Genomic DNA, 22290 nt, shown 5'->3' with positions numbered 1-22290 from the left:
CCACAAACATTGGCGAGGGAAGGAAAGGAGCTGCTGGGGTGGGCAAGTAAGAGTCTCTGCCACACGCTCGTCTACCTAAATCACAATTACAGGAGTCCTAGCCATTTAGGCCAAGCAAAAAACACAAGTATTTGATGCATATCTTTGAGACATTAACCCACAATGGAAAGTGACTATCTTCAAGTGTCTAAAATAAAAATCAAAACATTGCTGTTGAATAGCACTGGCCGGCATCAATAAGTTTAGCATAGTTATTAAACAGGGATTCAGTCTGGGCCCTGAAGCCAGGCTATCTAGGTTGAGTTCTGGTACTGACTGTATGGACTTGGACAAGTCACTTGGCACCTTTGGTTCCTCATCTTTGAAATGAAAAAAAAATGGTATCTATTTGTTGAGGTTGTGAGAATTAAGCAAGTTAAAAATGGAAAGTTAATAAATACAGAACTGTGCCTAAAAGTTGGTGCTCAATAAATACTGGCTGTTTTTATAATTCATATTTTATTAGTATTATATCTAAAGCACACATTATCAAACAGCCTTTATACTATAAGAGGTATACAACAGCAAAAAAATTTAATTAAATGTACATATTAGTGTTACGTTTACTAAATTAACATTTAATCTTAGAACACACATTATTACTGGTTGTAAAGTCTAATAAAGAAAAAGTGATCTATATTTTATAAAGAATTTTAAATGAATACATAGACTGTTAAAGAAAACAACTGTAAAAACTTCATAATATTATAGGTAGAACTGTATTTATCTTCATCATGGATTATTACTATACATTTTTTTGCAAGAGTAGCCAAGAAAGTCATACATGATATCCAAAAAAGAGCAAAAATAGAATAAATAAATAAAATTCAATTCAGCTCATAAATCACTTGATCCTAATTAAAAATAAGCATATTGTGGAATAAAGCCCAGCTTCCTACTGGTAAAATTTTGTTTATTTAAAGTTTCAAAAAATCTGTTCAGCATTCCATGTTGGTATCTTGGAAATAATAAGCTCTCTGATATTATTTATAAAGTTTACTCATTTAAGGAACTGTGAAAATCTCAATACACTGACAAATTGCACCCTCTAGTGGAAAAAAGGTATATTCACATTGAAAAAAATCTAGTGTTTCTGCATTGCAACTTTGATACATTCAAAGGTGCTTCTGCCTAAAATTTTTAAAAATATAATTATGTTTTGGGAGCTGAACTAATATATATTTTACCATATTAGATATATATTATACTTTCTGGGAAGTTGCTCTGAGTTTCAGAGTTCATTATGTAAATAGGACATTAAATGTCAGAAAAGAAAGAGACCTTTAAAGGAAAATTTTAAAAAGAAAAGTAAAAGATATAATTGGACCTTACATGCAGGCATATGTCAATAATTTCTGACAGAATATCCTCACCTATTTATTTAACATAAAAATATTTTTGATATATCATACCTCTTTGTGTTAAAGATGTTTAGTTACTATATTAGCAACTTTTATCTATTTTCCTGAGCAAAGTCTTTAGTTGGAAATATCTGTAGTTGCTCAATACTGGAAGAAGAATTTTTAAAAATGGTTAAATAAAAGCTGAAACATCTATTCCTTTCATAAACTGAAGCGGGGGGGGGGGGTAGGGAAAGGAAAATAACACTTCTGAGAACGGACCATACGTCAAGATCAGTGCTGGACTCAGTACCCCCACTGCACAGCCTAAATTTTATAGTGATTAAGAACAGATTCATACAGGCTGTTATTACATTTCTATTTACTCAAGTTCTCCTAATGACAAAGAAAATTGAACATGGACTGCAAGAGACATGAAGGCATAGTCCACAGCAACTGCCTAAAAGCAAGAAATGTCTTTATTTTTAACACATTGACTGCCACACTAGAAAACAAATTTTTCCTTGGGCCACAGTGTTTTATTAAAACAAAACGATCCTTTTTAATTTGTTAATTTTTACTGCTTCCTGTGCGTGAGTTATATACAATGCAATCCACATTTTTAGAATTAAATTATAATAATAAGAACATCTACAAGTAAGGTTTTCATGAACCAACTACATACAGGGCTTTGTTTCACAAGGCCCAGGCTCAAAACCAGCCGGAGTTAAGTACAACTCACATGGCAGTCGATGTGTTAAAAAAATCATCAGGCAAATATTTAATTCTACTTGAATTACATGTGATTTTTTCAGTGTAAAAATGTTAATTACTGCTAGTAAAATTATTATTTTTCAAAAAGAACTGAAACATTGACCATCTCTCCATGTTTTTCACTCAAGTCTGAGAAGCAAAAGAGCTGACACTAGCAGAATGTGTTTTGAATACAGATGGACCTGACTCCAAAGCCGAAGGCATCCCACAATATTCTATGCTAATTCTATGGTTACCGACCTCTTGTTCCAGCTTCTGTTTCTCATGAATCAATGTCACACTATCAAACTCAGGCATAGTTATCACCTAAAAATGAGATCCTCTTCTCTATCTGTCATCTCTGCTAGAAAGTAGCTTTCCTACTTCTTGGCTTTCCTCTCTCTACCACGACGTGGCCCATACAAATCTCTTCTGTTTTCCTGAGCAGCTCCACTCTGTCCTTCGCTTTGCACACCTCACGCACCCCGGGCACAACAAAGGTCTGAAGTCCGACGGTGACTACCTTTTATGTTCAGCAGGCTCTGGAGAGGACTTTCAGGTCTCTTTCTTGTAGAACACTATACTAAGAAATAATTTTTTCTTCCTGTGTTACCACTTTGCCAAGCATGTGCTGTCCTTGACAAATGGACCTAAATCTTCTCAAAAGAAAGCAAACACGGTATTTTTCTTTGTTCCCGATAGCTCCTGTAGCCCACGGCCTAATTCTGACACCCTCCCTGCTCCCCTCTTCTTTGATCTCGAAGCCCCGGTCTGGAACCAGCCTCAGCGTCCAGCCGTCAGGGAAGGCCCTGTCGAACGCCTTCCTCACCCTAATGCAGTGTTTTTGCGTGTCTGGCCCACTTATTATTTCTACTACTTCTAAGTGCTTTACTTACTTTACTCATTTATAAATCTTTTTACTTTATTTTACTCAGTTCTTAGTTTTTGTTCATCTCTGTTAAAAACATAAGCCTCACTTCCTAAACTTTTATTGGCTTTATTCTTTAACCCATTACTATGTTGTTTTTATTCCTTTTCTTTACCCATTTTAGTTCATTTTTTTTTCTTTTACTTTCACTCTTTCCACACTAGATAGTAGGTTAGGACCACAATGGAGAGGAAAGAAAGACGAGTGTCTTGTGTCAAGTGGGGGAAACATATTAATTGGAACACACACAAATAAATGTAAAATTATAGCTACGGTATGTGCTACAGAGAAGAGGTATGTGGTTTTATGAGAGAGTATGACTGGGTTATTAGCCTCTGCAGAGAAATTAACAGAAGTTTCCCTAAAAAAGAGGTCTCATAAAATTTATCAAATATTTTTCTGTACCAGTTGAGATGATGAATGGTTTTTCATCTTTCACTTTGTTAATACGAAGAATTCATTTTCAAACATTAAATTTTTTATTCCTCTGTTAAATCCAATTTAGTTCAGTTGTATATGTCTTTCTCTTTCACACACAGACACCCATCACTTGTATTTGATTTCATTTAGGATTTTTGCACCTAAGTTTGTGCGTCTCACCTATAATTTTCATTTCCTGCAACGTATTTGTCAAATTTTGATGTTATGGTTATGTTTGTCGTCCCCCCATTTTAATTTCTTGAAGAGTTGTATCAAATCGGCAATAACAAATCCTACCAAAAGTTTCTCAAGTTTTTACGTGCTCTGATACCCAAAGTTTTGCTGTATTGTTTCTTTATTGTCTGTTTCACTATTTCATAACTTGCTCTTGTTAAAATTTTTTCCATTTCTTTGGATTTATTTATTTTCTATCTTGTGCTGATCTTTCTTCTGTTTTAATAAGAACCTATATATTTGCATCCATGTTCTAAGTACTAATACAATAACTTTCACTTCCAAATTATTCTTTTAATCTGTATATTTCCGATAATTTCTTTTATGTTCCTTTCAATTCTTTATTACTTTAATATACGTATTTTATCTTGTTTCTGATAATTCTAATATCTGCAGGCTTTGTCTATCTAAACCCTACAGCTACTGTTTTTATAATTCTTCTACCATGTTAACATTTTATTCCCTTTTCAGTGTGGCCAGTTTGTGTGGGATGCGTCATACAGGTGACAGAAATCTTTGTCTGAACCCATGTGAATGTGAGTTTTTGCTAGGACTTTTCATGAAAGGTATTAAAATTTTATTTATTTTCAATCCCCAAAGAAAATCTGAGATAGGCACGTTTCCCCAAAGTCTGTCTCTCTGTGGGCGGGAGTACAACTCGGCAGCGATTCTTGCCCTGAGAGTTAGGTCCTCCTAGATTCCCAGGTGTGTGCGTGGAAGTGATATGGGGGTGGGGTCTCCAATTTGGCCACCCAGCCTATTTTGTCTCGTTCTTCATCTCATTTCCCTTAGGGCTGTAAAAATCCCATGATCTAGGGCCGTGCTTTCCTAACATGGTCCTCAGACCAGCGCTAGCGGCACCACCGGGAACTCTGTTGGAAACGCAGCATCTCAGGCATTGGCTCCAAAAGCCGTCCTTGTGGATTTTTTTTCTTTTTTGTTTTGGCTTCCCTTCCTGTCCTACCAGTCGTACACCTGTACGTACATTTTTCTGATTTTTGTCTGGGAATAAAAAGTTAAAATTTAGTAGCCGTCGTGTTTACATCTAGCCGTTTCAATCAGAAAAATAACCGAACGACATCGGCACCCGCTCCTCGAGTGCGCGCCGGCGTCGGCCGCTTCCGGCAGCCGCTGCTTCGCGGATTAAATACGCCCGTGCGGATGAGACCCGCTCGCGCTGCTGCGCCCCCGCCCGTGACTTCCAGACTTCCCCTCCGTCCTGCCCTGTCGCGTTCCCCTCCGGTGGCAAACCCCGCCGTCCCGACCGCGGCGGCCCCCCAGCCGCCGCCAAAACCCGGAGTAACGGACTTGGGGCGTAGCTACGGTCTCCCAGGGAGCACGCAGAGCTCACAGAGCATGCGTGAAGAAGGTGCGCGCGCATGCGCACTGGTCCACACAGGGCCGCGCGCCGGTCGCGCCGGGCAGCTCGGAGGCTGCGCGCGCGGTTGACGTGTTCCGCGGCTGCGGAGGCGGCGGGGCTCCGGCAGGGGAAGGCGCGGAGGGGAGGGGGTGAGGTGGGGGGCCGAACCCGGAAGTGGGTAGGCGCTGAGGCGAGCGCGCCCGGAGCGGAGCTCGGCGGCTGCGAGCCAGCGGGGGAGCCCTGGGTTCGCGGTAATGGATGCGGGGGGCGTTTGCCCGGGGAGACTGTGTGGGAAGGGTGGCGGGTGCGCGGTTGGCAAGCGCGTTACCGCCTGGCCGGGGCCTGGGGCAGCCCCGCCGCTGCCTTCAGTCGTCCCTCTGGTTGACCCCGCTCGTGCTCCGCGCCCCTCCCGGGGCGTCTCTCCCGGGGCGGTTTTGGCCACGGGTCGCCCGGTCCCGCAGAGCTGTGCCGTGCCCGCCCTGGGAAGGCACGTTGACGGGGACACTCGGATTTCGCGGCCCGACGGCCTTATTGTCACCATCCCGGCGCCCCTAAACCACGACTGCAGCCCCCTCGGCCCGCACCATCCGCGGTCTTGGAGGAGTCTCCCCCTTTCTGCCCGATGATTTCCACCCCGTTCGTGAATCAGGCCCGGAAGGTGTGCTCTGGCTTCCTCCAAAATTATTCTTTTGTTGGCTGTCTTTTCTAACCCGGCCCTCCCTGCTCTCCGCCCTAAAATCTTAGCCGTGAGTGTAATCTACGAGTTTATCATAATTTAGTTGTCATTTAGAAAGAATTAGCGGACGAATGCCGTTACCTAATTTAGGGTCACTTTGCCGTGGAGTTATTTTACGTGGTTCTCACTCTTTTCGCAGACCATGAAACCCTGGGGCACGCCCCTCCGGAAGCTGTTATTCAGGACAATCTAGTTTTCCTTTGCAAATCTCTGAAGACACTTATGAAGTTTCTTGTTCTGAAATCGCTGTACTGCAATGAAGAAAAGGAGAAAGGTTACTTCAAATCTTGATGAGAAGATCCATCTAGGCTACCATAAAGATTCTTCAGGAGGAAATGTTGCAGTGGAGTGTGACCAAGTGACCTACACTCATGCTACAGAAAGGCCAACTCCTGAGGCTCTTCGCTGTTATCAGGAACTTCCTCCCTCTGCAGATCAGAGAAAGCTTTTGAGTTCTTTGCAGTATAATAAGAATTTGCTAAAATATTTAAACGATGACAGGCAGAAGCAACCATCTTTCTGTGATTTACTTATCATAGTAGAGGGGAAAGAATTTAGTGCACATAAGGTCGTCGTTGCTGTTGGCAGTAGTTATTTTCATGCATGTTTGAGCAAAAATCCAAGCACTGATGTTGTCACCCTGGATCACGTAACACATTCAGTTTTTCAGCATTTGCTTGAATTTCTTTACACATCAGAATTTTTTGTGTACAAATATGAAATACCTCTTGTTTTAGAGGCTGCAAAATTTTTGGACATTATAGATGCAGTGAAGCTGCTAAATAACGAAAATGTTGCCACTTTTCAGTCAGAGCTAACTGAAAAGTCATCACCAGAAGAAACACTGAATGAATTAACTGAAAGACTGTCACATAATCATCAGTGCAAATTCTGTAGTAGACATTTTTGTTATAAAAAGTCCTTAGAGAATCATTTGGCTAAAACTCATAGGTCCCTTTTGTTAGGGAAAAAACATGGGTTAAAAATGCTGGAGCGAAGTTTTTCCACAAGAAGATCAAAAAGGAATCGGAAGTGCCCTGTTAAGTTTGATGACACTAGCGATGATGAACAGGAAAGTGGTGATGGGTCAGACAATTTGAATCAAGAAAATTTTGATAAGGAAAAGTCAGATAGAAATGATTCTGAGGATCCTGGAAGTGAATATAATGCCGAAGAAGATGAGCTAGAGGAGGAAATGTCAGATGAATACTCTGACACTGAAGAGCAAAGTGAAAAAGATCATGACGCAGAAGAAGAACCTGAGGCTGGTGATTCTGTAGGAAATATTCATGAGGGGTTGACCCCAGTGGTCATTCAGAACAGTAACAAAAAAATATTGCAATGTCCTAAATGTGATAAAACATTTGACCGAATAGGTAAGAAAAGAAAGCTTTTCTCTCTTTGATGACTTACTTTTCATGGATATTTTAAAGTTGATAACTAAAAACTAAACTTTGAAAGTAACTTTTAAAAAGAGTGCTTAAGTAGGGAAGATACTTTGGTTTTCGATACATAGTTTTATCATGTTATTTTAAATTTTCTGTGATTCAAGAACTAATTTAAGTATTTGTATTGGCTTTTATTTTTTTGTTCATATCCCAACAGTGACAAATCATTAGATCATGTATTTGGCATGAAAGACTCCATAGTATCAATAATTATAGAGCTTAGGCTTATATGAAAATTTAATTTTTCAGAGATAAGTGCTATTTTTGAGTCATTAAAGAAAATTAGATTATATTGGATTTAATGATTTATATACTGTTTCCCCTTGTGTATGGCAATATACTCTTTGGTTATTATAATAATGATAAGTCAACTTTTTTCCTATTAGAAAAGAGTTTGTAGGAAATGTGTTCTCTAACCTTAAGTTTTATGTCCGTACATACTTAATTTCAAGATGTCTAATATTTGCTAGTAAAATAATTATACCAACTTATACGAACTGTTCTAAGTGAATTTTTAAATTTAAAAAATTAAGCTGTTTCCATGTAAATTGAAGTTATGAAATTGTAAAATGTATTCTACCACATGTGATAAAACAATACATAATTAGTGCATTCTGACCTGGTGAAATTACTTATACCATTTAATATATCCCTATATGTCTTGCAGTGTTGAGTTACTTATTTGTATAGGTGGAAATTGGTTTTAAAGGCACTGGTAATCATTTGCAATCAAAATATGTTACAGTATACACTGGCATAACAGTGATAACTTCTTTTTGCTTTTTATGATGACTTTCGAAATATTTTTCGCTTTGAATCAGAATACTTTTGACAATCCCCTTTAATAATAATTACTATTTTAACGATGAGGCTCTGTGCAAACATGAATAAAATAACTTTTCTTGTGTTAATAAATTGGAAGACCATGTGTATACAAGTAATTTGTTAAAGACGGGCTGGATAAATGCCGTTGTAGAGACACAAACAAATACTATAAGGGTATGTTTAGAGAGGAGAACAGCTTTTTTGGGTTGAGGTACGTACCTGAGAACATTCATGTTTCCAATAAACTTCTTAGGCTTTGTACTCTTAGCACATGCTTCCTGTATTCTGCCTTAATTGACCTAATTTGACTTGGAGATGAGTAAGCAGGGGTCGGTTCACAAATGGCATTGCAGGTCTAGCATGTAGGTCCCAAACTGTCCCACTGAACACTATGCCTGTGTAAGAGATGCTGTATAAAGAGAGGGAGGGGTTCTGTGTTCAGGTAAGATTGGATATAATTCACAATCTGTATTAACTCTACCAAATTCTCTAGTAAAGAAACCTGTTAATTTTGTTTAACTTAGCATTCCATCAAATCATTTTACCACGAGACACTTTGGGGGTACTTTTTTTTAATGTCCCAGGAAGCTAGAGTTTTCTGCCTGTAATTTGAGAAAACACTGCTCAGGATTAAGGAGCTGATTGGTATATCGAGAGGAAGACAAGGCATTTTGCAACTTTTTTTTTTTTTAACCAAGTTCAGACCAGATAATTGTGGGAGTCAATAGGTCACATTGTAGGCTTATTTTCCGCCCACCTTTCTGAATGTACTTTACATTACACCCTCTTTTGTTTAGCTGCATTAGGGCTGCTTACTTTTTACCTGCAGTTTCCTATCTCCGTTACATTAGCATATCTATGTCTATATCTTATTCTTACACCATGCCTGTTGAAAAGTATAAGTTATGGTGGTATCAAATTGCCTGGGTTTTTTGAATCCAGGGCTTGAATGAGTCACTTAAACTGTTTTTGTTTCCTCATAAGTAAAATGAGATGATGCTAATAGTACCTTCTCAAAGGGGAGGGAGTTATTATGAGAATTAAATGGGGTAGTTCTAGTGATCACTTAAAATGTTGCACAAAGTCTAGGTGTTCAAGGAATGCTAGTTACTTGTTATCTTTAATATATTTATTGTAATCTGTCAAACTCTGCTAAACAAATATGAAATGATGTGTTCTGTGTCCTCAAGAATCTTAGCGTTTAATGAGTATATGCAAAAACACAATCATATTACATTAAATATAATCTCATCAATGTAAGTACAAAGGACTAAGGGAGTCAGGTTAGGTTTCAGAGCAGGTAGTATTTGAGCTGAGACTTAAAGAATAGGGAAGAATTTACAAGGCAGAAGGACCAACATGTGCAAAGGCATTGAGGTGTATTGTGTTCTGGACATTGCTACGGTGTGGTGGTTTCAAGGTGGGCAAGGAGGCATGATGAAAATGACAGGAGATAAAGATGGGCAGGTTGTGAAGGTCAGATTTTGAATGGCTTGTCTGCTATACAGAGGAGTTGAGACTTTATCCAGTAGGTGATGGAAACTGTTGAAAAAAATGTGACAAAGGAAACAGCTGTGTAAGAGTTTTAGAAAGATCGTGCTGGCTTCAGTGTGGAGAAGGATATTGGAAAAGGGAAAGGAAGGGGTAAGAGCCAGAGAGATAGGAAGGATCACATAGCAAAGGACTAGGAAGAGAATGCAGCTTAGACTAGAGAGATGGGTGACATTGGGAATGGGATGTAGGATGAGGGTAGAGCAGAGAGTTACACGAATGTAGGCTAAGTGGGCTGGTGATTGGTGGAATGAAAAGGGTATGTAGAAGAAGATTCATGTAACTTAAATGTCCTCTCGTATCATCTCTATCAGAAGTCCTATTTATTAAAAAAAAAAATAGTTCAAGGTCCACCTTTTTCAATTATCTTCATATCATCCACATTCCTTTAATGGGATTTAAAGTTGGCAACCCAGATTTTTGGTTGTTTTTTATGTCTTATTAGATCATGAGCCTGAAGGTTATGTATTTTACTCTGGTTAGTATCTTTAGTATCTCAAGTCATTTCAAATAAGTTTTCAGTTAGCACTTGTTTGCTTGAACTAAGTTGGAAGGTTGGTGTCTGACTTGACTTTGGGCTTGTCAGAAGCCAGTTAGGCAGGCACCCTTTCCAAGCTTCTGACTTGGCTGCCTCAGAGTGTGTTTATGAGAGGTGGATAAGCTCTGAGACCTTCTGCTGGAACCATTAGCTCCACAATATGTAATCTACCAATTTGATTCCATTACTTTGGATCTTTTATCCTTTCTGATGTACTTAATAGTTGCTTGGAGTAAGACTCCTGATCCAGTTATATTTTTCCTTAGGCTACCAGCTGTCCTCTCCTCAGCGAATTGTGATGCAAATAAGTCCTTTGACCTTTCTCCTTACACCAAAAACCTAGTGGGTAAAAAGGCAAAAATAAGGAGTTGACAGATGGGGTGAGACAGAAAACTTGGATATTGTCTTTACAGAGAACTAAAATCTGTCCTTGGATTAAATTCACAATCTCTCCTAGAGGTAGAAAATGTTCTATACCTGTTTTTAAAAAATGTGACTCCCTTCCATCCTGACAGAAATTCCACTTGGCTCTTAGTAGAGAAGGGTTATAACTTAATTGCATATTCTTTAGGGTATGCCATATGATTATTTCAAGCTACATTTAAGATTTAGCAGTATAAGATATCTAATGAACTAATTTGGTGATGTTTCTCTTCATAAAAACTGCATACAAAAATCTGACTGGTAATTTTGCATGACCCTTATGAGGGAATAAATTCTTCACAGGGTCAAATTTGTTTATATGAAAATAGCTTTAGTTTATGACTCCTGATTTGAGACACAGTTCCTGTTGGGATTCAGTTCAGAAAAATACTGTGGATGAAATTTCTTAATGTTATGTATTTTCTGTTGGCAATCAAAAATGCTTGGGTGTAGTTTAATATTCTGTGAAGGAATACTGTTTTTTTATGGAAACTTTTATAAGTTTGAACATTTTGATTTATACATCATTATTGAATCCCCTGCCCCATAAAAGTGAAGAAACAGGTGTAGATGTTGACTTTCTTCTGAGGAATACCCTCCCTACACCACTACCAATTATTTAAACGTGAAATTTATTTGAAGATGAAAATTTATTTTCCCACTGGTCCCTGAAGATCTACCTAGCTCTTCTGGGTCCGGCATTTCCTCAGAAGTTACCTCTCCTGTTCTTGTTCAGAAATTCAAATCCATGGAGAGGACAATTCAAATCTTGCAATGCCTATGTACATAAAATTTGAATTAGTAACTTAAAAAATTCTTTAATTTATTTAACTTTCTATATTTTCATTGGTCTCTTTGCTGAATTTATTTAAAATGATTTTTAAAAAATCGTTAGGTTTACTGGGGGGGGTGGCAAGGGCAATATACGTAACCTAAACTTTTGTACCCCCATAATATGCTGAAATAAAAAAAATCATTAGGTTTACCTAATTTTGGCTATTTCAGTTTAAATTTCCAAACTTTCTTATTTCTGTTCACTTGGGAATAAAAACGAAGAGATTTAAGCATTTAGAAATTGATAAGTTACCTTTCAATCTTAAGAGTCTGTGCTAAACATGTATAGTTAATCCCTAGTTAAGAATGGACCTGTTCCAAAGATCACTTATAAGGTTAGTTATTTAAAAATCAGACTCTGTAGTCTTGATTTGTTTACTTTTTTTTTTTTTTTTTACCATGAGTGTGTATTACTTACATAATTTTAAAAGTGAGTTTTAAAAAAATGAAATGTGAAAACTTTCACAATCAAGGAAAACTTTTTTTTTTAAATTCCGTGTAGTGACCTTTATCTTTTCCTAGTATTATTAATAGATCTGATATCTTGAACCCAGCAGGGAAAGTGGTAGTGGTAGGCTATGTACGTGCATGTGTAAATAAGTGGTTGGCTATGCCTTAGCAGTGGCAGCGAGGAAACAGAGATAGTAGGCAATTTTAGCAGGGGCAAGGGGGAAAAAAGCAAAGTCCTTCCAATGTTCTCAGGAGGCTAAAATCACTGTTTGATCTGTTACAGTGGATATTGATAAATCAGACTTCCCCTTATGTATATTTGAGGTATACCTACATGTGCATATTGTGACTAATAACCTGTGTGATAATAATGGCTTATATTTTTTAGTGCTTACTATGTGCTGGGGTGTTTTAACTGTTCTATATATTCTGTTAACTCATTTACTTCTCATAACTCCATGAAATATTACTAACTCTGGTACGGAGAGGTTAAATTATTAGCTTAATTAAGATCACACAGTTAATTTAGAAGGTGCCCAAACACTGACTGAGTTTTCTGATATGTAAAATATACATAGACTATTAGTATGGTCTGTACCTAAATACCTGATAGATTTTTCATTCATACTTTTATTTTTCTTTGCCTGTGATTGATGTCCTTCCCCTTACCTTAAGGAAAATACTTTGGTTTCCTTTGTTCAGCTTTTTTAATGTGAGAAGTGTAATGTAATTAATTTTTAGATAATACAGTACGTATTACATATAATCATATAGATATGTCTAATAAATAGGTGAATCTATTTTATTTTATTAAGTAGATGAACAATTATTATCTCTTTTCCTCAATGGCCTTGGAATAGTTGAGATGTTTTTCTAATTTGCATGATATATATAGGATGTATCCTTTTTTTAAATGCCTGACTGAAATGCTATATTTTCACATTAGCTTCAGCCTGAAGAAAAATTATTTATACATTTATTGTGTAGGAGAGAGCAAAGCTAAGCTTTTAATTGAAAATTATTCTTCATATTGATGTTTTTTTCTTTTTATTGCCTTTTGCTTAGAAGTAGCCTCCACTGAAATTTCTACTTTAAGATACTATATGTGCACATTGACAGTACACAGATTACACAGTAATAATGGACATCATTAAGTCATAACTTGTATGTCAGATACTGTTCTCAGTGCTTTATGTGTATGTATTTGTTTGTTCTTACAACAGTCCTATAAAGTAAATAATATTATCCCAATTTTTCAGATGAGGAAAATTTAAAGACTAGAGAGGTTACTTGTCCAACGTCATATAGCCTGCTATTTCAAGAGCCAGGATTCAGGTCCAGGTGCATGCATCTAGGGATATACATAATGAAAGTAAAGTATGAAAATAATCTTACATGAAGAATAGATCTTTTGCTAAAGGTTAATTTTAAATTAAAAAAACACATTTAAAATTTTAAGTTCAGAGAATTTGCTAACAGTTTTCGGAAAATTTCCTAAACCTCATAGTTTCCAATATTTGTGAAAATGAATAATTGTTTTTTTAAATGACCCAAGTTTTTGAGGAAAAGCATACTTTGAGCAGCAAGTCCAAAGCAGTTTTTAAGGTTTATCAGTGGTAGAAATTTAGATAAACTTTTTGCTTGTTTTGTATGTGGATTTGGGTGTGCGTTTCAAATTTGCTAAGTCATAAGATTTTATTCCACTGTCAAATTTCAATCATAGTGTAGCGAATGTACTGAATTGAATTTCTCTTTTTTTACAGGGAAATATGAGAGCCACACCCGTGTTCACACAGGTGAGAAGCCCTTTGAGTGTGATATTTGTCACCAGCGATATTCGACAAAGTCTAACCTAACTGTCCACAGAAAGAAGCACAGTAATGAAACAGAATTTCATAAGAAGGAGCACAAGTGCCCTTACTGTAATAAACTTCATGCAAGCAAGAAGACTCTAGCCAAGCATGTTAAGAGGCAAGTATTATCTTGCTTCCATATTGTGCCTTCTAATTTAAAGACGGAGGAAGCTAAAAACATCTAGGAGTGCTTGTCTCCAATTCGTCCATTGCTTAACCTTTTGCAGAGACTACAAATTAATAAGAAAAGAGCAGGAAGTGTTAATTTGTTTATATTTTTTATACATGCTATCGAGGTGAAGTTTTTGATTGTTAAAACAAAAATATAGTCTATAAATAGTAGTTTAAGGTACAGCATTTTGATTATCCTGTTTTCGGGCTTGGGAATCGGCAAGGGTGTCTTCAGCGGTGAATGGTTTTAGAACTCTAGGAAATTTATTTCTCATGCTCAACGTGTCTTTAACGTGTAAAGGTTTGTGAGATAATGAATATTTAGTACAAGATTGTATATTTGACTCCAAAAAATTAAATTTATTGAAATCTGGACTTAAAGAAATCAGGTGAATTACCTTGTAGATTATCTGTAAATAGCTAGGTTCCCGAATGTATTTAAAAGATAATTAGACTTTTCTTTGACAATTTCTGCATAAATTCGGGTAGCCATATAAATTTATTAAAATCTTAATAATAATGATATCTTTATTCTTAAAGAGCTTACATATGCCTGTCTCCTTATGAAAGGAATCAGTACCTGATTCTTGTAATTACTATCAACAGATTCATATGGAATATTTATTTAAGTAATACAATCTTTTTCTAATAATCTTTTTATTTTTCTCTGATAGGTTTCATCCAGAAAATGCACAAGAATTTATTTCCATTAAGAAGACTAAGAGTGAAAGTTGGAAATGTGATGTAAGAGTTTTTAATTTGTATTAGAAAACCAAAGTAAATGGAATGTTGCCTTTTGGGAAAGTAAGATAATTAGGTTTTAAAGTAATGTAATTTAGTGTACCTCACTTTTAGAATCTTTCTTTTCGACAAAGCTATTCTAATATTTTTTGTAAATTAAGCATGGTAGTTTAGCTTTTAGATGATGGACCTAAGAAGTGGAAATCCTAGTTTTTACTGTAATCACTATGCCATGTATTTGTAGTTGTGAATATAAACTGTGACATTACTGTTGTAGAGAGTATAAAATATTAGAATTTCCCACTCCTTTCTGGGTATCTGTTGCTGCATAATAAACCACCTCAAAACTTAATGGCTTTAAACAATCATTTTGATGTCTCACCCTTTTGGGTGTCAGGAATCCAAATTTGGGGCAGTGATTTGCTAGGTCATTCTTCTGTTCCATATGGTGCCATCTGAAGTCACTCAGTTGTTTTCAGCTAGTAGATGGTCCGGTCTTGTCTGGGGTACTTCCGAAGTGGCTCCCTCGCACGCACGGCTGGTGGCGGGTTTTGGTTGATGGCTCAGGTCTCAGCAAGGACTGTGGACCAGGAACTTCAATTCTTCTGCACTGTGGTGTTTTCGTGAGGCTACTTGAGCTTCTTTTTAGCACAGCAGCTAGTTTGCAAGAGCGAGCGTGTGCTCCAAGAAGCCTAGGTAAAAACTACAAGACTTTTTATGGCCTGACCTCAGAAGTCCTGGAATATCATTTCCACCACATTTTCTTGGTCAAGGAAATCACTACAACCTGGGTAGATTTAAGGGAGAGGAATTAGACTCTGGTTTTCAGTGGGAGCAGTAGTAAAGAATTTGTGGACATCTTTATCCACTATACCTCTAAAATATTTTTTCAGTCTTTCAGGGAATATTGTTTAAAGGAGTCACCGGCTGTCATTTTTGCCTTCTTTACTCCAAGGATTCGATTTATATATACAGCAAAATTCTTGCCGTTTCTCTGATTTCAGCTTCTAGAAATGGTAGTTAGTTATTATTAACTACAGTGTTTGAATCTGTATAAGATGATGTCTTCTCCTTACTAAGTTTCATCATCCTCAGCTGTAAAATGATAATGATAATTTTATCTACCTCACAGGATTATTGTGAGAAATAAGGAAAATAATCTGTGAGTTCCTTAGCATCGTGCCTGGGATACGTGGTATTTGCTGTGGTGGTGTTAGTGTTGCAGTCTACCCCGCCTTTTTAAAAACATGATATATGTCAAATTTCTTTAAAAGTTGTATCTTCTGACCACTTCAGAGATAATTTTGAAATGATTTCTTGTGGTTTCTTATTCATATTCTTAAGTATATGGCAACGATAAAAAAGCCTTTTATTCCTGACATATAAGAGACTTAAGTATACACTTTATGGATTTGGAAATCCTGACTAGAATTACGGTAGTAAGATTATTCTGTAGCCTATTAGAAATGTAAAGAGTTGAAACTCAGCTAACTTTCTTACTAATTTAAAATATTTCCTCCAGGGCATTTTTTTCTGCACAATTAGAATTTAATTGTACTTTTTGTAAGTTTTCTATTGGGAGAAATTTCCCTTTACTTGAACTTATATATATTTTTTTCTCATTATGAGGTTTGTATTTTAAGTTTTAATTTAGGTTCTCTTACATTTTATCTGCATTTTTATTTAGATTTGTAAGAAATCTTTTACCCGAAGACCACACTTGGAGGAACATATGATTCTACATTCTCAAGATAAGCCCTTCAAGTGTACCTATTGTGAGGAGCATTTCAAATCACGGTTTGCACGGTTAAAACATCAAGAAAAGTTCCATCTGGGTAAGTAAGTTACTTTTTCTGAGAGCAGTCATAGCAGTTATTGATTATCACATCATGCTGGTGGAGCCTGCTACTGTTGAACCACGCTTTTTCTTTTAAAAGCCTTGTTTAGAGCAGTTTTATGTTCACAGCAACATTGGAAGAAGGTACAGATAGTTCCTGTGTGCTCCCTGCCTCTGCACATGCACAGCCTCCCCCCCATGCACAGCCTCCCCCCATGCACAGCCTCCCCCCATGCATAGCCTCCCCCCCATGCTCAGCCTCCCCCCATGCACAGCCTCCCCCCCATGCAGAGCCTCCCCCCCATGCAGAGCCTCCCCCCATGCATAGCCTCCCCCCCATGCACAGCCTCCCCCCCATGCACAGCCTCCCCCCATGCATAGCCTCCCCCACATGCACAGCCTCCCCCCATGCACAGCCTCCCCCCCATGCACAGCCTCCCCCCATGCACAGCCTCCCCCCCATGCACAGCCTCCCCCCATGCACAGCCTCCCCCCATGCATAGCCTCCCCCACATGCACAGCCTCCCCCCATGCACAGCCTCCCCCCATGCACAGCCTCCCCCCCATGCACAGCCTCCCCCCATGCACAGCCTCCCCCCATGCACAGCCTCCCCCCATGCATAGCCTCCCCCATATGCACAGCCTCCGCACATGCACAGCCTCCCCCCCATGCTCAGCCTCCCCCCCATGCACAGCCTCCACACATGCACAGCCTCCCCCCCATGCACAGCCTCCCCCCATGCACAGCCTCCCCCATATGCACAGCCTCCGCACATGCACAGCCTCCCCCCCATGCTCAGCCTCCCCCCCATGCACAGCCTCCACACAAGCACAGCCTCCCCCCCATGCACAGCCTCCGCACATGCACAGCCTCCCCCCATGCACAGCCTCCCCCCATGCACAGCCTCCCCCCATGCATAGCCTCCCCCCCATGCACAGCCTCCCCCCATGCACAGCCTCCCCCCATGCACAGCCTCCCCCCCATGCACAGCCTCCCCCCATGCACAGCCTCCCCCCATGCACAGCCTCCCCCCATGCATAGCCTCCCCCCCATGCACAGCCTCCCCCCATGCACAGCCTCCCCCCCATGCACAGCCTCCCCCATATGCACAGCCTCCCCCACATGCACAGCCTCCCCCACATGCACAGCCTCCCCCACATGCACAGCCTCCGCACATGCACAGCCTCCCCCCCATGCACAGCCTCCCCCACATGCACAGCCTCCCCCCCATGCACAGCCTCCCCCCCATGCACAGCCTCCCCCACATGCACAGCCTCCGCACATGCACAGCCTCCCCCCCATGCACAGCCTCCCCCCATGCACAGCCTCCCCCCATGCACAGCCTCCCCCCCATGCACAGCCTCCGCACATGCACAGCCTCCCCCCATGCACAGCCTCCCCCCATGCACAGCCTCCCCCCATGCACAGCCTCCCCCCATGCACAGCCTCCCCCCCATGCACAGCCTCCCCCCATGCACAGCCTCCCCCCCATGCACAGCCTCCCCCCATGCACAGCCTCCCCCCATGCACAGCCTCCCCCATATGCACAGCCTCCCCCACATGCACAGCCTCCCCCCACCATCAGCCTCCCCCACATGCACAGCCTCCCCCACATGCACAGCCTCCGCACATGCACAGCCTCCCCCCACCATCAGCCTCCCCCACATGCACAGCCTCCCCCCCATGCACAGCCTCCGCACATGCACAGCCTCCCCCACATGCACAGCCTCCCCCACATGCACAACCTCCCCCCCATGCACAGCCTCCGCACATGCACAGCCTCCCCCCACCATCAGCCTCCCCCACATGCACAGCCTCCCCCACATGCACAACCTCCCCCCCATGCACAGCCTCCCCCACATGCACAGCCTCCCCCACATGCACAGCCTCCCCCCCATGCACAGCCTCCGCACATGCACAACCTCCCCCCCATGCACAGCCTCCCCCACATGCACAGCCTCCCCCACATGCACAACCTCCCCCCCATGCACAGCCTCCGCACATGCACAGCCTCCCCCCACCATCAGCCTCCCCCACATGCACAGCCTCCCCCACATGCACAGCCTCCCCCACATGCACAACCTCCCCCCCATGCACAGCCTCCCCCACATGCACAGCCTCCCCCACATGCACAGCCTCCCCCCCATGCACAACCTCCCCCCCATGCACAGCCTCCCCCACATGCACAGCCTCCCCCACATGCACAACCTCCCCCCCATGCACAGCCTCCCCCACATGCACAGCCTCCCCCACATGCACAGCCTCCCCCCCACCATCAGCCTCCCCCCCATGCACAGCCTCCCCCCATGCACAGCCTCCCCCACCATCAGCCTCCCCCCCATGCACAGCCTCCCCCACATGCACAGCCTCCCCCACATGCACAGCCTCCGCACATGCACAACCTCCCCCCCATGCACAGCCTCCGCACATGCACAGCCTCCCCCCCACCATCAGCCTCCCCCACCATCAGCTCCCCCACCAGAGTGTGCGTTTGTTGCAGCTGGGGAACCTGCACTGACACATCATTGTCACCCAAAGTCCGTGGTTTACAGTAGGGTTCACTCTTAAGTCTTGGTGGTTGTAGACAAATCTATAGTGACATGTATCCATCATTATAGTATCATGCACAGTAGTGTCACTGCCCTAAAAGTTCTCTTTGCTCCCCCCATTCTCTCTCCTGGCACCAGCCCCTAGCAACCACTCACCTTTTTACTGTCTCCATAGTTTTGCTTTGTCCAGAATGCCATATAGTTGGAATCATACTCTATGTAGTTTTTTCAGATTGACTTCTTTCCCCTAGTATATTGCTGACTAATACAGCTGGCCCTCGGAATCCATGGGTTCTGCACTCATGGATTCCGCCAACTACGGATCAAAAATGTTTATAAAAAAAATACAACAATGAAAAATACAAATTAAAAATTTAGTATAAGAACTATTTATGTGGCGTTTATATTGTATCAGGTATTGTAAGTAATCTAGAGATGACTTAAAGTATATGGGAAGATAATGCACAGTTTGTATGCAAATACTACATCATCTTATCTAAAGGACTTGAGCATCTGAGAATTTGGGCATTTGTGGGGGAGTCCTGGAACCAGTCCCCTGTGGATACCTAGGGATGACTGTATTCTGTTGTCGGGCTACTCCACAGTGTATCCATTCACCTACTGAAGGATATCTTGGTTGCTTCCTAGTTTTGGCAATTATGAATAAAATTGCTATAAACATCTCTGTGGGGGTTTTTGTGTGGACAGAAATTTTCAACTTCTTTGGGTAAATACCTAAGAGCATGAAGGCTGGATCAGATGGTAAGTGTATATTTAGTTTGTAAGAAACTGCCGAACTGTCTTCCAAAAGGGCGGTACCATTTTGCATTCCCACTAGGAATGAATGAGAGTTTCTGTTGCTTCATGTTTTCACCAGCATTTGATGGTGTCAGTGAATTTTTGCTCCATTAATCCATTTGTCTATTTTTTCACTAATGCCATACTGTCTTGATTACTATAGTTTTATAAGCAAGTCTCGAAGTTGCATAGTGTCAGTCTTCCTACCTTATTCTTGAATGTTGTGTTGGCTATTCTGGATCTTTTGCCTTTCCATATAAATTTTAGAATTAGTTTTTCAATATCCATAAACTTGCGGGATTTTGATTGGGATTCCAGGGACTGTGTAGATGAAGTTGGGAAGAACTAGCATCTTGACAGTATTGAGTCTTTATGTCCATGAACATGGACTATCTCTCTTTTTATTTAGTTCTTCTTTGATTTCTTTCATCCAGGTTTTGTAGAGCTTGTGCATATTTTGTCAGCTTTATATCTAAGTATTTCATTTTTGCAGGTTGTTGAACCACTCTTGGAGAACTTTGAGTACTGGCTTAGGCAAAGGAAGTCATATAAATTGGGACGAGTACTGTATATGTTGCAGTTTCTGGAGATGAGTCAATATAATTTCCTTTTTTTTTTTTTTTTTTTGTTGGCAGATGTGTCAGGTCACTAGACATAAACTGTGCATTTATTTACAGTTGATTGTTGGATAGGTTTTTTTTAGTGCTTGGGATAAGGCATTTTTGTTTTGGAAATGACCCATTTTTCAAGGACTGGAATAAACTTAGTATATTTTGAATTCAATATTGTATTTGATGAATTCTCTTCCTAATGCTTATTACCATCTAGACATGTGGTCTAGAATTTCAGCGGTCCCCAACCTTTTTGGCTCCAGGGACCGATTTCATGGAAGACAATTTTTCCATGGATCAGGATGGGGATGGGGGATGGTTTTGGGATGATTCAAGTGCATAACATTTTGTCAGAACTTTCTGCTAATGATAATCTGTATTTGCAGCCGCTCCCCAGCACTAGCATCACCGCCTCAGCTCCACCTCAGATCATCAGGGATTAGATTCTCATAAGGAGCCACAACCTAGATCCCTCCCATGTGCAGTTTACAGTAGAGGTCGTGCTTCTGTGAGACTCCATTAATGATGCCACCACTGATCTGACAGGAGGCGGAGCTTATGGAGTGATGCAAGTCATGGCGAGTGGCTGCATGTACAGATGAAGCTTCACTTGTTTACCGGCCGCTCATCTCCTGTTGTAGCCCAGTTCCTAGCAGGCCACGGACTGGGGGTTGGGGGTCGCAGGTCTAGATGATAGTATCGTTTGGTAAATTTATGACAGTTAACCCCAATAATGAATGATTGTCATCCCAGGTAGACACTTTTTCCCTGTTCTATTCATTGCTTTTGTAACAACTTAGATAAAAACGTGTACTTCATGCTTATGAAATTTTTAGATGACATAAAGCTGTCAGGGGCATTTAATATACCAGAAAATGAAAATCTGAAAAAAAAATCTGTATGCTATACAGTAGGTCAAAACAAATTATGTTAAAATTTTTTTTTTTTTTTTTTTTTTTTGAGACAGAGTCTCACTCTGTTGCCCAGGCTAGAGTGAGTGCCGTGGTGTCAGCCTAGCTCACAGCAATTTCAAACTCCTGAGCTCAAGCGATCCTCCTGTCTCAGCCTCCCGAGTAGCTGGGACTACAGGCATGCGCCACCATGCCCGGCTAATTTTTTCTATATATATTTTTAGCTGTCGATATAATTTCTTTCTATTTTTAGTAGAGGTGGGGTCTCGCTCTTGCTCAGGCTGGTCTCGAACTCCTGAGCTCCAGCGATCCGCCCACCTCGGCCTCCCAGAGTGCTAGGATTACAGGCGTGAGCCACCACGCCCGGCCAAATTATGTTAAAATTAAGAATAAATACAAAGTTGTAAACTTACAGGAATGATCTGACTTTCAGTCATTGGGTCTTAAAGAACTATTAATATAAAATGGTACGTAATCCAAACTCCTCATTTTACAAATAGGCTTAATATTAGAGGCTTTTTAGATATAATATGAACCAATAATGTGATATGATTGACAAAAATCAATGTAGTTTTAAACTATATTAATAAAAGTGCATGTTTCAGAATTAGGGAAGTAATAGGCTTATTTTGAACTGATCTAGAAAATTGTGTAGAAATTTTCTGGATACCACATTTAAGATGGATATTGACAAATATATAGTTTAGAGGTGGGTAATTATGGTGATACAGAGTCTTAAAATCGTGTCATGTGAAAAATTTTGAAGGATCTTGAAATACTCTGTCTGGAAAAGGGAGATAGATCAGCTGTCTTTAAATACTTTCAGAGTTCTATTGTGCAACAAGGGATACTTAATCCTTATGATTCTAGTATATAAGACTAGTATAAGCTGGAAGATGATTATTTATCTTTTTAGCTTAACCCTCTCGGAATTGCCTT

At 40.4% G+C, this 22290-nt stretch overlaps 1 protein-coding gene across 1 annotated transcript in view; it reads left to right on the top strand.

Moving 5' to 3' along the window:
* Positions 1-5954: 5954 nt before the first annotated feature.
* The window catches only part of ZBTB41 (zinc finger and BTB domain containing 41), a 34581-nt gene continuing 18245 nt past the window's right edge, over positions 5955-22290 (top strand). Inside the window, exons 1-4 of the mRNA XM_069459614.1 lie at positions 5955-7186; positions 13643-13850; positions 14578-14647; positions 16332-16479. Of these exons, the coding sequence (XP_069315715.1) occupies positions 6067-7186; positions 13643-13850; positions 14578-14647; positions 16332-16479 (1546 nt within the window). The 5' untranslated portion in view covers positions 5955-6066. The remainder of the gene's footprint in view (positions 7187-13642; positions 13851-14577; positions 14648-16331; positions 16480-22290) is intronic.

Source organism: Eulemur rufifrons, chromosome 27 (assembly GCF_041146395.1).
Source record: "Eulemur rufifrons isolate Redbay chromosome 27, OSU_ERuf_1, whole genome shotgun sequence".
Classification (NCBI taxonomy): Eukaryota; Metazoa; Chordata; class Mammalia; order Primates; family Lemuridae; genus Eulemur; species Eulemur rufifrons.
Note: the sequence above shows the minus strand (reverse complement) of the source record. Positions and strands in the feature narration are given on the sequence as shown.